Genomic DNA, 14,726 nt, shown 5'->3' with positions numbered 1-14,726 from the left:
ATAGGAAATGAGGCTCGCAGCTTATGTCGTGCGGTGCACATCGTGAAATGCGATTGCTTCAAGCGTGCAGACTCTAGAAAACGTGGACAAACCATATTGGTCACATATTACAGTAGCTGTCGTGAATATCCATTTAATGATGTAGCCACTACTGCGGCAATCAACGGGTAGCGGACAAACCGTATCATAGACACTTGAAGGGCCCCCGCAAGTAGCCGTGCCTCGCCTCTGAATCTTGGTAATATACAGTAACGATGGATACAGAAGGTGCTCCTCTTGACGAGGGCGCCCCGGATCCGTGGGAGGGCGCAGATGGCGGGCAAGCCGAAGCCCTGGCTCTCGCGAGCCCACTGTTGCTGCCGTACGAGCGGCAGCTGATTGAGGAGTGCATACAGGTTAGTGCCATCGTTTCAGGCAGAGTGGAAACAAGGGTTTGGCCAACCTTACTGCAAGCCTTGTCTGGGCACTCGCTGGCCCTTGCCACCTGCACTCAAGCCAGCTCCTCTCCCCCCCTGTCGCGCGTCACTGTGCCTTCTGCCATAGGACGACTCCCTCATCATCACAGCCGCGGGATTGGGCTGGCAGCGGGTGGTGGCGGTGCTGCTGCGGATTGCCCAGCGGGCCCGCATTGCAGAGGTGCAGCGCGCGCAGGAACAGCAACAGGAACAGCAGCAACAGCGCTCGGGCGCAGCCGCCGCCACAACCGCCACAGCCGTTACAGTCGCCGCGGCTTGCGCACTGCCGGGCTCCACGACATCGCCGCAGCCGCAGCCCGGCGGCAACCCAGGCGCCACCCCGGTTGCCACCGCCACCTCGACCTCCGCCCGCGCTGCCCCCGCTCCCCCCTCCAACTGCGGCTGTGTGCTGGTGCTGGGTGCGGCGCCTTGGCAGCGGCAGCTGATCTGCTCCGAGCTGGCCCGCCACGACCCCGCCCTGCCGCCGCCCCTGGACATCACCAACGAGGTGCCGGCGGCGGAGCGACTGGCTCTGTACGGCGGCGGGGGTGCCCCCGGCAGGCCACTGTTCATCACCCCCCGCATCCTGGTGGTGGACCTCCTGGCCCGGCGAGTGCGGGCGCACCAGATGGCGGGGCTGCTGCTGCTGAACGCGCACCGGGCCACGGACACCAGTGGAGAGGGCTTCGCGGTGGCGCTGCTGCGGGCCGACCAGCAGCAGCAGCAGCAGCAGCAGCACCGGGGCGGAGGGGGAGGAGGAGGAGGAGGGGGCCTGGGTCCGGGCCGGTGCTGGGTGCGCGGCATCAGCGATGTGCCCACAGCCTTCAACCAGGGCTTTAACAAGGTGGGCGTAGGGGTGTGGGGGGAGGGGGCTGAGAGCGAGAGATGCATGCCGGCGGAGTGGGTGGAATGTGCCTGTGCGGCTCCAGGTCTTGTCTGGCTGTCCGCCGCAGCCTCCATTCGCCCTATCTGCTCATGCTCCTGCCCCTGGCCCGGCTGCAGGTGGAGAAGGTGATGAAGGCTCTGCAGGTGCGGCGGCTGCACCTGTGGCCGCGCTTCCAGGAGCAAGTGCGGCAGTGCCTGGACACACACAAGCCAGTGGTGAGCGAGGCGGGCGGAGGGAGGGGGACTAGGTAATGGAAGCAGGCGGCGGCTGTGCCAGGCGGGCGGCTAGGCTGAGGTGCACTGGGCTCAGTGCGCCTTGTGTGCTGCCGGCAGAGCCCTCCGGCGTCCGCGTGTTGTCGGTTCCACCCATCAACGCACACCGCGCGCGTTATGTGCGCTCCCGTCACTGCACGTCACTGCACGTCCGCCTGCCCGCCCGCCCGCGCCTCCCCCCCTCTCTAGGTGGTGGAGTGGGAGCAGGAGCTGTCTGGCCCCATGGTGCTGATCCAGGCGGCGCTGCTGGAGGTGCTGGAGGGACTGATCCGGGAGCTCAAGAGGACAAACAAGTCACTGGACACGTGAGGGGGACTGGGGGGGGAGGGAGGGAGGGAGGGAGGGGAGAAAGGGGGCAAGGTGGAGGCAGGGAGGGAGGAGAGGGGGCAGGGAGGAGGGGGTTTGAGGGGGGCGCGCGTCTACCGTCAGTAACAGTCGCCCCGGACATGCCCTTGGTTCTCCTGCTCATCCTTCGCGCCCACCGTGTGACCCCCGTTGTGCACCCGCTCCCCTGCTCCCCCCTACCCTGCACAGCTCGGAGCTGGTGCTGGAGGCGGGCGTGCTCAAGTCGTTTGACGAGATCGTGCGGCGGCAGCTGGACCCCATCTGGCACACCGTGGGCTGGAAGACACGCCGCATCTGCACGTGAGCGGACCAGCCAGCCAGCCAGGGAGGGAGGGAGGGAGGGAGGGAGGGAGTGGTCCAGTCGGTGATCACCCACCCCCTGTCAACATCACCTCGTCTTAATTGGTCATGCATGGACCCCCCGTGCATCACCGTCGCCAGTCACTGCCCACCCGCACCCACCCGCACCCACCACCGCAACTGCCCCCCCCCCCCGCCCGCCTGCCCTCACCGCCCCCGGCAGCGACCTGCGCACCCTGCGTGAGCTGTCGGCGGTGCTGCTGGCCGTGGACCCCGTCACCTTCCTGGCGCACCTGGAGGGACTGAGGCAGAGCGAGGGCGTGCGCTGCGTGTGGCTCTTCCACGACGCCACACACGCAGTGTTCGAGCAGGTGGGCGCGGGGGGGAAAAGGAGGGCAGGGTGGCGTGGAGGTGATGGACATCAGCATGTACCGTATGTGGCGAGCAGTAGGTCCGTGTAATGTGATGAGGGTATGAACGCACAAGGTGGCACCTCACTCCACTCCACAGGCACGCCGGCGCGTGTACGTGTACCGCCAGCCCGGTGACAAGGCCGCGGCGGGGGCAGGCACCGCTGCAGGGGCGGCAGGGACAACAGGGCCAGGCGGCGGCGGCGGCGGGTCTGAGGTGGAGGCTGTGCTTGAGGAGCCGCCCAAGTGGGGTCTGCTGGCAGAGGTGCTGAAGGAGGTGCAGCGGCAGCGGGCGCAGCTCAGGAGCCTGGAGCCGGAGCGGCAGGGGCAACAGGAGGGGCAGGAGGGGCAGGAGGGGGAGGTGCAAAAGAGGCGGCGGCAGCAGCAGCAAGCGGGGGTGGGGCCAGGGCCTGCCCAGGAGGTGGTGGAGCTGCTGGCGGACAGTGGGGACGACAGCGACGTGGTGGAGGTGGAGGTGGAGGTGGTGGGCGGCAGGGGCAGGGAGGAGGCGGCCGCCGCCGGGCAGGTCGGCGCAGGCCAGGCCGCCGGGACGGGGGCCGCCCCTACAGGTGCACCTGCGCCTGCCGGTGTGGACGTGGACGTGGGCGCACTGCTGGAGGAGCTGGGGCTGGACTGGGGCGCGGCAGCGGGGGCAGCGGGCGGCGGCCGGGAGGAGGGCGGCGGCGGGGTGGCCGGTGCAGACCGGGCTGCCAGCGGTGCGGGGGCGTCCACCTCGGCGGGCGGCGGCGGGGGCAGTGCCGCGGCGGGCGCAGGCGGGCGGGCGGCGGCGGGTGCGGGGCGGGTGCAGCTGAGTGCGGAGGAGCTGCGGCGGCTGGCGGCGGCGGGGCGGGCGCCTGTGCTGGTGGTGGCGCGGGAGCTGCACTCGGCCCGACTGCTGGAGAGGGTGGTGCGGGCAGGTGCGTGTGCGGGGGGCGGGGGCGGCTGCGGGGACGGATGTGCAGGGATCAGGGGCGGGTTCAGGTCGGGAAGCTTGTGAAGCGTGGGGCGTGTGACGGCAGCGGCAGCGGCCGGCTGGGGCCCTGCCTCATGCAAATCGCGCGGCCACCTGCGTGTGTACCTGGCCACCCCCTGACTAGCGCCCTGTCGCACGCCTGCGACTGCTCGCCACGTACACCGCTACTCCCTCCGCAGGCGGCCGTGCGGTGCTGCAGCAGCTGTATGAGAGCTACCTGGTCAGCAAGCTGCAGGGGGCAGGCGGAGGAGGAGGCGGAGGAGGAGCGCGTGCTGGAGAGGAAGGCGGCGGCGGCAGGGGCGGGCGGGGTGCCGGCCGCGGCGGGCGAGGCGGTCGGGGTGGCTGGCGGCGCGGCGGTCGGGGTGGCGGGCGGCGGGACGGCGGTCCAGACCTGGACGACGTGGGGCGCGGCCCCGTGCTGAGGCCGGGCGAGGCGCAGGTGAGGCGCGGGGGAGGTCGAGACGCCGTGGCGGAGGGTATGTGGGAGCCCGAGTCACGGCGGGTGTGTCACGATCCGTGCGCCCGACACGCAGCTGCTGACCAGGCCTGCATGTGTCCGCACATGTGCCTGGTCCTGTGAGACGTGCTGTCTTCCTGACCTGCTCTGCACGCGGCAACTGCCCGCACCTCCTCCCCGCACCATACTCCAGGCGCTCCTAGCGGAGGCTCAGCGGGTAGGCGCGGAGCTGCTGGGCGGCGGCACGGCAGGGGCACGTGGCGGGACAGGGGCGGGAGGGGGCAAGCGGGCCAAGACCAGCCACGGCGCCGGCGGCGGACGCGTCGAGGCGGGCGGCGGACGGGGCCGGGGCCGGGGCCGGGGCTCCAGTAGGCAGCGCAAACCGGACGACTCACCGGTGCGTGTGGCGGCGGCGGCCGATGAAGAGGAGGAGGTGGATGTGGACGGGAATGACGCCCACATGCCAGATGGGGAGGACGTGCTGCAGGCGGAGGCAAGTGCTGCTCCTGCGGCAGGAGGGGGAGAAGGAGGAGGAGGAGGCCTCAGAGGCCGCGGCCGCGGCGGCAGCGGTCGCGGCCGAGGCGGGCGTGCAGGGGCGGCGGCCGCCACAGGGGCGGCGGGTAAGGCGGCCAGCCGCAGGCGGCGGCGCAGTTGCGGCAACGAGGAGGAGGAGGCAGACGGTGAGGGAGCGGCAGATGAGGATGCAGAGGCAGGCGCGACCAGTGCCGCCGCCGCGGCGCTGCTGCAGGGTGGCGGCAGTGGCACTGGCGCATACGGCACTGCGGAGCAAGGGGCTCCAGGCAGTAGGGCTGGCGCCGCCGCCGCCCCTGCCTCCGACAGCCGCGCCTGCCCTCTGCTGTCAGACGTGCACTTTGTGGCCTTGGACGCACACGACGAGTTTGTGTTGTGGCGGCTGCGGCCCGGAGTCATCATCATGTACGAGCCAGACCTGGCCTTCCTGCGCCAGGTGTGTGTGTGTGGGGGGGGGGGGGGGCGGGATAACTCTGAACCAATCCCGTAAGGAAACAGTCGCGCTGCAAGGAGACGCTGCAACCGCATATGCGAGGTGCTGTACGGGGCGGAGAGGGGGGAGGGGTTTAGAGGGGCAAGCGGCTGGGAGGAGGCTGCACGCCGTGTGTGCACAGGTGCAAACGATAATGTGCACAGCTACCCTGGTGTAGTTCCGACACTTGGTTGAAGCTTGAGGCGGTCTACCAATCCACACACACTCACACGAGCACGCTCACAAGAGCACGCTCTCCACCCGCCCTCCCGCCCACACACCCGCCAGGTGGAGGTGTACCAGGCCGAGCGCACCGCGGCGGGCGGCCCGCCGCTGTGGCTGCACAGCCTGTGCTACGCGCAGTCGCTGGAGGCGCAGCGCTTCCGGGCGGGTGTGGGCCGCGAGCGCGACACGCTGCTGCGCCTCATCGCGGCCAAGCAGCACATACTGCTGCCCACTCCCGCGGCACTGGGGGCGGGCGGCGCGGGCCCTGTGGACGTGGGCGGCCGGGTAGGGCGGGAAGTGGGGCAGGCGTGGTCAACGGTGTTGGTGGGTGTTGCAGCAGACAGTGTGTGTCAACCTGCCTATCACGGTGGCACATTGTGTTTCCATGCCCGCCCCCGGCACTAGGGCTTGGGCAAGGACTCACCCTCCCCTGGTTGGCTGCCCCCCCTTCCCCTGCCCCCAGGGCGCCCTGAACGCCGACCTGTGGCTGGACGTGTACAGCGCCAACGCCCTCACGCGCACCGCCGGGGGCAGGAGCATGCAGGCGGCGGCAGGAGCCGGACCCGTGGGCCCGGGCGGCCGCGGGCGGCTGGTGGTGGATGTGCGCGAGTTCATGAGCGGCCTGCCCGCGGTGCTGTACAAGCAGGTGCGGGCGGGCGGGTGAGGCTGTGAGGAGGAGAGAGCAAGCAGGCACGTCGGGGGTGCGTATGGACGGCTGACTTGGGACTGATTGCGCTCCGCCCTGCCACCGCCATTGCCACTCCCAGTACCTCACCCCGCCCCCACTGCCTCCCACTGCCACACACTGCCCCACCGCGCCCCCACCCCCACCCCAGGGTTTCGAGCTGCTGCCAGTGACTCTGGAGGTGGGTGACTACGTGCTCAGTCCCCAGCTGGTGGTGGAGCGCAAGTCACTGCCAGACCTCACAGCCAGTCTGGCCAGCGGCAGGTATGTGTGCGGGGGGAAGGTGGGGCGGGGAAGAGGCGCAGGGGCGGGGACAGGTGCAGGGGCATAGGGCAGGGGCATAGGGCAGGGGCAGGGTCAGGGATGGACAGGTCTTTCCACCACTAGGCCTTCCAGTAGCCCCAGCGAATACTCCCCCCCACATAATGATGAATGTAACCCCCTCCTGGCTACGCCTTCACTTTTTGATCTACCATAAATATTAACCCCCTGAGTAAACCCCCACCGCGTCCTGCATGATCACCATCATATGCACACGCATCAAGCCCCCCTGACTTCCCCACCCACCCTCCTCCACCCGCCTGCCTCAGGCTGTACCACCAGGCCGAGGTGATGTGCCGCCACTACGCGCGGCCGCTGCTGCTCATCGAGTTCGACCCCGACCGCCAGTTCGGCCTGCAGTCGCCCGCCGAACTGGGGGACGACATAGACCCAAAGAACATCATCTCCAAACTCACACTGCTCACAACACACTTCCCCAAGCTCAGGTGCGCATATGTGAGGGGTGGACTGAGAGGGTGGACCGAAGAAATGGGGCTGTAGGAAGGTGCCCGGATGACAGCACACAGGATGTAATGAGGGTGATGAAGCACATGAGTGTACTTGCACACACACATACACACACTCACACACACACACACACCCACACCCATGGGCGGGCTTCGTTTTGTTGTTTTCTTTTCAACACACACACACACACACACACACACACACACACACACACACACACACACACACACGCACACGCACACACACCCATGTGGCCTGTGCCCCCTCCCCCCTGCTCAGGCTGCTGTGGTCCCGCTCGCCGCACGCCACCGCCGACCTGTTTGCAGCGCTCAAGTCCAACCAGGACCAGCCCGACGCGGCGGCGGCGGCGCTGGTGGGCGTGCCACTGGGGCCGGACGGAGCACCGCTGCCCATTGGGGCGCCGGGGGGTGCGGGGGCTACTGGGGCGGCTGCGGGCGGCGGCCCGGGGCAGCTGCTGGAGGCGGTGATGAACCAGCCCGCCATGGAGCTGCTGAGGCGGCTGCCGGGAGTGAACGGTGAGGGCGGGCGGCGGGGCGAGAATGGCGTGGGTTGGCGGCGTGACAAGGAGGGCGGCGGGGGGAGCTGGGGGTGTGGTGCACACGGGCCGCACGGTCGTCGTCGGTACCAAAGCTTTATGGATGCCAACCTTCCTAGCCCCCCCGCCCTTCCTCCCCACACCTCCCTTCCCCCTCCACACGAGGACTTATGGTGACGTACAGTCGCTCGCATATGCGGCTGCAGCTTTTCGTCGCAGCGCTTCTGTTTCTTGATGGGATTGGTTCAGACTTATCCCCCTCCACACCCCTACCTCCCCCAGACTCCAACTACCGAGCGCTGCTGGGCCACATCCCCAGTCTGGCGGCGCTGGCGGACACGCCGCTGGCCCGCCTGGAGGCCGTCATGGGCAGCGCCAAGAACGCCCGGGCGCTGAGGGAGTTCCTGGACGCGCCCTGCCCACGGCTGTAGCGCTGACGGAGGGAGGGGGCAGGCGGGACTGGGTGAACGCCAGGCGCCTTGCGGGCTTGGTATGTGGATGGCGGGTGAGCTAGCGCCGAGGAGTGGCGATGTACGGCATGATGCAAGGGTGTTGCCAAGACGCAACCCGGTCTCGCCCGGGGCATGCCCATACCCGCCGCACCGTCCCGCGCCCATCCCATTCGAAAGCTTGTGTGTACATGCTCCAAGACATGTTGTTAGAGCCCTGAGGCGACCCGCCCGCTCGTCGAAATCGCAAGTTGCGTCCACATGCCGCCACGCTTGCCCTGTTGCCCCTCGGGATACCATCCCCACCGTCCTCATCTCTCCTCAGCGCCTTGCAGTGCAGCTCTCCTTCCACAAAGTACCCGGCTCTGTATGGAAACTGCTTGACTGAATATCGTACGCGTGTAGTACGTTAATGCCTGGAGGTAGGCCTGTCCGTTTGGTACCTTGCCTGCTGCAATGTGTCAGCCGCTCAGCGTGTCTGCCAGGACCGCCAGGCCCTGAGCTGCATGCGGCCCACTGCTGACGGCGTTCGGGGCTTCGGGCTGACGGCACGTTGAGCTGGAGGCCGCTGGTCGTTCGGTGCCGGAGCGCAACCGTGCGGGTCAGGGGCATGTTACGGGTGGCCAGTCAGTGTTTGTCAGGCGGTATATCGCTGGCATTGTCACAGCTAGCGCATTAGTATGGCTGACAGGTGAATGAAACAGGGCAGGCTGGGAAATGGCGCGGTAAACCTCTGCCTCCCCGGTGGGCTGGCACACGCTGGAGGGGGGGGGAGCAAACTGCGTGGAACCGCCTGGCCGGAGAGTTGAATCCGCAACTCAAAGGTTGGCCCATTCAAAATGCTCTCTTTTGCAAACGGTGTAACGAGTAGTTTCTACCATAACGACCTGCAACAACCCGGCGCGTTTCCTTTACGAGCGCCCTCAGTCGCACTGATTCATCTCCCGTCCGTCTCGCCCGAACTTCGCACAACAACTAGACTTGAACGACGGAATTCTTCTAGCGCTGTGCCGAGACCCAGCAGCCGACTTCTCAGATAGTGCAAGCTTGTGCAACCGTGCTCGTCCGAGTCTGCCAGCGTAAACCTCGTGCTCATTGCGTTATCTGCTCGAGGGCCCTTTCCTCAAGCAGCAAAGTGATGAATCTACCTATCCATATCACACGCGCCAGGCTTTGAGCCTGGTTTCGATACTCGTTTGGGTTGCCGAGCCGAGGTAACAAGACGCCGCCAACGTTTCGTTGCAACTAGTCAGCTATTACTGCCAAGCATACTATGGCAAGCTGGGTGACAGGGCTATGCTGCCTCCTCGCGGCTTTGCAAGCAGGTAGGCTTGGCCACAAAGTTCTGCTCTACAAGCTATAAGTAGCTGTTTCCGTATATTTTCGCTTCCTTCGGGTTGTCCGAGGTGCGTTCAAGGCTCCTAACTTTCCTGCCTTTGCGCCGCGGTGTGTGTGCAGGCGAGACGTGGGCTCGACCTGTCTCGCTATCAAGTGACTCCAGGTAAGGCGCTTGATTCGCGGGATAATGGACTGCTTGCCACGGGGTTGCGCTCAGGTGTCGGCCTTCGGTTCTCAGTTCTGCGTTTCGTTGCGGTAACGACGCGGGCTTGGAAAGTCAGCGATCAATATTGGAGGGGTCGCATTATATCCCAAGCGCTCCCATATGAGTAGGGAGTGCGTTAAGTGCCAGGGTGGGCAAACCAACAACCGACGTAAGAACTTACCCGCGCGGTCCCACGTCGTCGTGGTAGAGCGCTCTCATCGCCCCTGCTCCCTTGGCCGCATCTGCACGCAGCTTGGAAGTTACTCGCCATCATGCGCGGGAAGCTATTGGCAGCAGTGGCGAGGGCGGGTTAACCTCCGCGTGGGCGGCCTTCGTGGCATTTGTTAGCGGCGGCCGCGCCACCGCCTCCGCTCGGTCCGGGCTAGGAGACGGCACTACCTGTGCCTGTTCGGTCTGCGTGCGCATCACCCTGCGTGCCATGACGTTGTCGCCCCAGCAGCAGCAGCAGCCGGAGCAGCTGGGTGGCAGCGGCACTGGCAGCGCCCGCCTGGACTCTGGCTCGTGCGGCCGCGTGCAGCGACTGCTGGTGTCCGACCTGACGCAGGCGGCCGCGCACTTGGGCATCCACGTCACACAGCCCTTCGCGCCGGCCGCCTGCGAGCTGGAGCCGGACCAGGTCGCGGCGGCGGCTGGGCAGCAGGGGGCAGCGCAAGCTGGCGGCGGTGCTGCTGCCCGTGTGGTGTCGGCGGTGTCTGTGTGCGGGCGGGTGCAGGAGGGCCCTGCCGCCAGCTCGGCTCTGGCACTGCACCTGCAGGAGGCGGCGGCGCGCTACTACGCCGCGGCGGAGCTGGCGGAGCAGGACTTGTACACATGCCCGCCCGCCAGTGAGTGTGGGCGGGGGAAGGGGCGGGCAAAATGTATGTATGTGCCGCTGCGATTTTGTTGTATTTGTGGCGATATGCAGTATCGCGTTGTGCAGCATGTTCCCAGCGCAGCCACCCTGCTGCTGTAACGAGTAACTGAATGGGTGCTGTGCTGTGCCCCTGTCGTCTGTCCTGTTTGCTGTGTGCTGCAGTGGCGGGCATGTCGGTGTCGGTGGACCTCGTACGGCAGGTGGTGCCGCTGGCCCAGCAGCCCGCGGGCGCACAGGGCGAGGGGGGCGCCGGAGCCCACGCACACGCGCGCCACCTGCTGGCCGCCCGGGCGGAGGAGGAGGCCGAGTGCGTCACAACGGTGCACGAGTTGTCCTGCATGCGCCGGAAGCAGCACAAGCTGTGAGACAGGCGCCGGCCACACCGTAGCAGCAGACGCCCAACACTTGACACGGCGTTGTGGCGTAAGCGGCATGCGGCCCGCCATGGTGCGTGGTGTGCTGCGGCTGTCTCGGAAGCGGCCGGGCTTAGTCCCTGGCTTAGATGGCCATCGTTAGAAGAGTATGATGATCGCCTCAGGTGCTTAAGCGGCGGCTTGACAGTATTTTATTTTTGGCATGAATTATAGACCCCATGCAGGTAGACGGCTCATGGGGCCGTCACATGCGCAACGCAGCATGATGCGGAAACTTAATCTCGCTATGCATTCCGCATTGGAACGTGCAGGAGGACAGAGCGTTGGTAGCCTAATAGCTGCACACGCGGCCGGTGATTCAGTGCTGTGGCACCTTGATTAGCGGCTGGCAGATGGCTGTTGTTTTTATGAAGCGCTGCTGGCTATGCGGTGGCAGCTGTGCACATTTTGCTGTTGGAATGGGATGTATGCGTCTGTATGGTTGCGGGATGTCTCAAGTATCGATGATGTAGTATGTACGGATGGGCGGTGGCTGGATGACGGATGGGCGCTGCACGAGTTGGCTAGGTGCGGAATTATGAGGTGGTAGTTGTCCTACTAGTGCGGCAGGCCGAGTGCATGTGACGTGTGTGTGACGTGTGGGCGGCTGCCGACTGCGAGGCGCGCGGCACCAAGCGCTGCCCCGAGCCATGTGGGTGCCGGTTCTGGTAGGCTTGGGCACCCTACGGCCGGCACTTTGAGCCAATGCGTGCGTGGAAGGCCTCGGCTGACTTGTACCTGACTGGTCGTTCTGGCGGTCTGTCTATGGCTTGAATGCTTGATCACCCATAGAACTGTGGCGATTGGTCTGGCGCGAGGACGCTGCCCATCTAAGTGGGGGTTAACTTTGAACCAATCCCGTAAGGAAACAGTCCCCCATCTAAGTGGGGGCACTTGTTGTATCGCGGGCTTCTACTGAGCCGCTACACATCAATCACTCTGTCGGGTGATCTGACAACTATCTGATACGACTTTTATACCGCGCCGGGCGATATAACAGCCGGCGCGCGAGTTGAGACGGGGTAGCCCATGCTGCCTTTGAGAGGGAGAGTCACTGTTCATGTCGTCAACGGGGCATGGCGGCCCACCTTGTAACCGTCACAAACGTAGCCCGCCAGCGCGGACGCTCCTTTGGCAGGACAAGAAGTAGGATTTCATGGGGACGAGTGATGGGGACGCCCGGAGATGCGGGGATAGTTGGTACGGGGCAGGGGCGGCCGGGCAGGGCCACGGCCACAGCCGCAAAGGTAGGTGGGGCCTTGGTGGCGACCGGGTGTTACAGGTGCCATGCAAGCGATAATAGTGGGCGGGCAGGACAGGGCGCGGTCACAGGGAGCAGCAGGGAGGACATGAGCGGGAGTGGGGGCCGGACGGACAGGACAGGCGTGGACAGGACAGCGAAATGCGGCTGGGTTAACGGGCTGCGTTAAGGTCACAGGTTATCAGGCGGCCGTAGAGACGGTCTGGTGACGCTTCTATGTCAGGATTGCGCTTGCTTCTACACGCCTAGACTTGAACGCCTCAACTGCTCACGAGGCCCGCTGGCCCACCGCCCACATCGTTATGAAACTGAGTAGCGAATGGCGCGCCCCCCGCCCCAACTCTGCCCTCGAGGCGAGTTAAAAAGGTTATTATGTTGGCTTTGCAGTTATATAGTACCTAGCGCGTTACCTTGTATGTTACGGTGGCCTCACCTGAACGACAACACCCAAAAGGCCGGCAACATGACCAGGCACCTAAGTAGATTGACTACTGATTATTTTCAGAGGTATTTCGCAGCTATGATTCTCTTGCTGGTGCTGTCTTCAGGTGCGCCGGGACAGCAGACGCTCGGCCTCGGCCTACGGCCTAAGCTACCACTTGGCCTGCGCAAGCTTGCTGCGAGTATGTACTATCAAGTTTTATACTTACCGATTACCTGAACATTGCATATCAGGATACCTCTGCAATGGCGCGCGAGTGCTCAGAGCGGGCGGGCCCCATACGAGGTGCGACACATCTTGCTAGGCATTCAAGCACAGTCACAGGTTATCACCGCGGGGACCAGGAGGTCGCGAGGAACGAAGCGCGTGGGGATGCCCGTTGGCTTGCCTGGGGGGCCCAAGTGCCAAAGCCAAAGCGCCCCTGCTTGTCCACGACTGCACCTCACTCCCTCGCCACCCCCCACATACGGTATGTCCATGTGCAGGGACGGGCTCATAGACGCACAGCTCCGCATCCAGCCCGCACTCCGAGGCGGCGGCCTGCGACGGCTGCTGGCCTCTCGGGTCCACTGGCGCTCCAGTGCGGGCCCTGGCTCGAATTCATCTGCCGCTGCCGCTGCCGGCGCCCTGCACGGCGACCACATGTGCATCCAGCTCGTGCTGCGCCTCGCTGTGACTGAAGCTTTTGGGAGCAAGCGGCCATTGCTATCACCTCATCGGCAGTCAGGAGGCCGTGCCCGCCTGGACTCAGGCTCGTGCGGCCGCGTGCAGCGGCTGCTGGTGTCCGACCTGACGCAGGCGGCCGCGCACCTGGGCATCCACGTCACACAGCCCTTCGCGCCGGCCGCCTGCGAGCTGGAGCCGGACCAGGTCGCGGCGGCGGCTGGTGACGGCGACATGGTGCTGGCGCGGTGGCAGGTGTGCGGGCGGCCTGTGGCAGATGAGGACTCGGGGCTGGTGGCGCTGGCGCTGGCGCTGCAGCTGCAGGAGGCCGCCGACTCCTACTACGCCGCGGCCCTGGGACCCGACTTCGACACCTGCCCCACTCGACGTGAGCACAGCGGGGAGAGGGATGGTTGATTTAATCTCAAGTAAACCAAGGGCGGGGGCGCATGGCCTAGAGCTTGCTTGTTGCAGCAGGACTGGGGCGGTGTCTTCTGTTGCCTTCAAGTCGCGCGTGCATACACGCCGTGACACCCGACTGCCACCTCGGTCCGCTGCTGCCTCGCAGTTTCGGGCCTGGTTGCGGCCCTGGAGGTGGTCCGGGCGCCCGGCACCGCCTGGGAGTGCGTCACGGCCGCCCACCTGCAGCCACTCACGGGACCCTGCAGCAGCGTCCGAGTCAGCGCCGGCGCCAGCACGGTCCTGGTTGACGACAGCAGCGCAAGCGGCGCGAACAGCACGTAGGAGCAAAGCAACAGGTGCACTTATGGACGTGGTGCTGAGGGGTGGTGTGTGTGGGGGGGGGGATTGTGGTTGCGCCACACGGCAACGCGCCACATGGCTGTGGTGATTGGCGGCGTGCGTGGGGGCGTGGGGCAAGGGCACAAGACTCAACGTGTTCCGCACCGGCACGTACCGTCCACTGGTTGTAGGCCGTGTTGTGAAGCGCATTACCGTACGTGTTTCCATGCGGTTGCATTCGCTTGACTAGGCTCCTTTGGGACTGACCCTACCAGACTAGTGAAGTAGTAATCATTTACGTAATATACACCAAGATCAACCAGTTGTGGCACAAGCGCTGGCGGCCGCTCAGTGAGGCGCCGGGGCAACGACATAGTGAAGAATGCATGTGAGCGAGACAGGCAGTGCCTGCAAGTGATGCAGTGTGAGGGAATGAGGTGGCCGTGTCATGGCGCCGTACGGAGGGTGTGTGGGACTATGAGTGTGCCGAACGTGCGTAGGACTGAGGGGGCTGGAGCCTTCGAGGCGGGGTGGAGGTGAATGCTTTCCCTGCAGCGTCACATCTAGCGCCGCGAAAGACGTAGGCAGCTGACTTCGCATGCTTTAGTGACAGAAAGAGCGATGTAAAGTACTGGTCGATTCCTATTGTTAGTAGCATCTTGCTCATTGGCTGGGCGGCTATCGGTGCGGGCATGATCCCTTCAATGCCCCCCCGCCTCCATTGCTGGCCTCTTGTATCCACCATCATCCTTCTTTGCAGGTTATTTTGACAATTCTGTGGCGGCTGACGCATGTGTTTAAGTGGTTAAATTGGTGGTGCACTGCTGGAGGGTTTACATTTTACCCAGCGGTTGTGCAATAGCAGGGCAGTCATTGGGCAAGTACAGTGCGATGACTCATCAGTGCGGCTGGCACAGACAGCTCCAGTCTACAACTGAACAGACCTCTGTAACAGTACAGCTTTACTTACGTCCCCCCAGGTCC

General features: G+C 65.3%; 3 protein-coding genes across 3 annotated transcripts; all 3 read left to right on the top strand.

The window, feature by feature from the left end:
* The first annotated feature begins 129 nt into the window (after positions 1 to 129).
* Positions 130 to 8,545, top strand: CHLRE_06g311400v5 (uncharacterized protein). Its single transcript, XM_043063801.1, has 15 exons — positions 130 to 395; positions 544 to 1,299; positions 1,458 to 1,556; positions 1,803 to 1,918; positions 2,148 to 2,258; positions 2,482 to 2,629; positions 2,769 to 3,585; positions 3,821 to 4,080; positions 4,292 to 5,065; positions 5,390 to 5,611; positions 5,790 to 5,972; positions 6,163 to 6,275; positions 6,602 to 6,778; positions 7,080 to 7,336; positions 7,639 to 8,545. The coding sequence occupies exons 1-15, from the start codon at positions 255 to 257 to the stop codon at positions 7,785 to 7,787; spliced, it is 4,323 nt and encodes a 1,440-aa protein (XP_042924507.1). The 5' UTR covers positions 130 to 254; the 3' UTR covers positions 7,788 to 8,545.
* Positions 8,546 to 8,609: 64 nt separating this feature from the next.
* Positions 8,610 to 11,742, top strand: CHLRE_06g311350v5 (uncharacterized protein). The gene is made up of 4 exons (XM_001691137.2): positions 8,610 to 9,130; positions 9,264 to 9,306; positions 9,601 to 10,193; positions 10,385 to 11,742. Exons 1-4 carry the CDS (start codon positions 9,079 to 9,081, stop codon positions 10,585 to 10,587), a joined length of 891 nt encoding a protein of 296 aa, XP_001691189.1. The 5' UTR covers positions 8,610 to 9,078; the 3' UTR covers positions 10,588 to 11,742.
* A 556-nt stretch (positions 11,743 to 12,298) lies between these two features.
* Positions 12,299 to 14,717, top strand: CHLRE_06g311300v5 (uncharacterized protein). The gene is made up of 2 exons (XM_001691138.2): positions 12,299 to 13,389; positions 13,570 to 14,717. The coding sequence occupies exons 1-2, from the start codon at positions 12,816 to 12,818 to the stop codon at positions 13,743 to 13,745; spliced, it is 750 nt and encodes a 249-aa protein (XP_001691190.2). The 5' UTR covers positions 12,299 to 12,815; the 3' UTR covers positions 13,746 to 14,717.
* Positions 14,718 to 14,726: the final 9 nt, after the last annotated feature.

The sequence above is a fragment of the Chlamydomonas reinhardtii genome, chromosome 6 (assembly GCF_000002595.2).
Source record: "Chlamydomonas reinhardtii strain CC-503 cw92 mt+ chromosome 6, whole genome shotgun sequence".
In the NCBI taxonomy this organism is placed as follows: domain Eukaryota; kingdom Viridiplantae; phylum Chlorophyta; class Chlorophyceae; order Chlamydomonadales; family Chlamydomonadaceae; genus Chlamydomonas; species Chlamydomonas reinhardtii.
The sequence above is the reverse complement of the archived record's forward strand: the minus strand, read 5'-3'. Positions and strand labels throughout refer to the sequence as shown.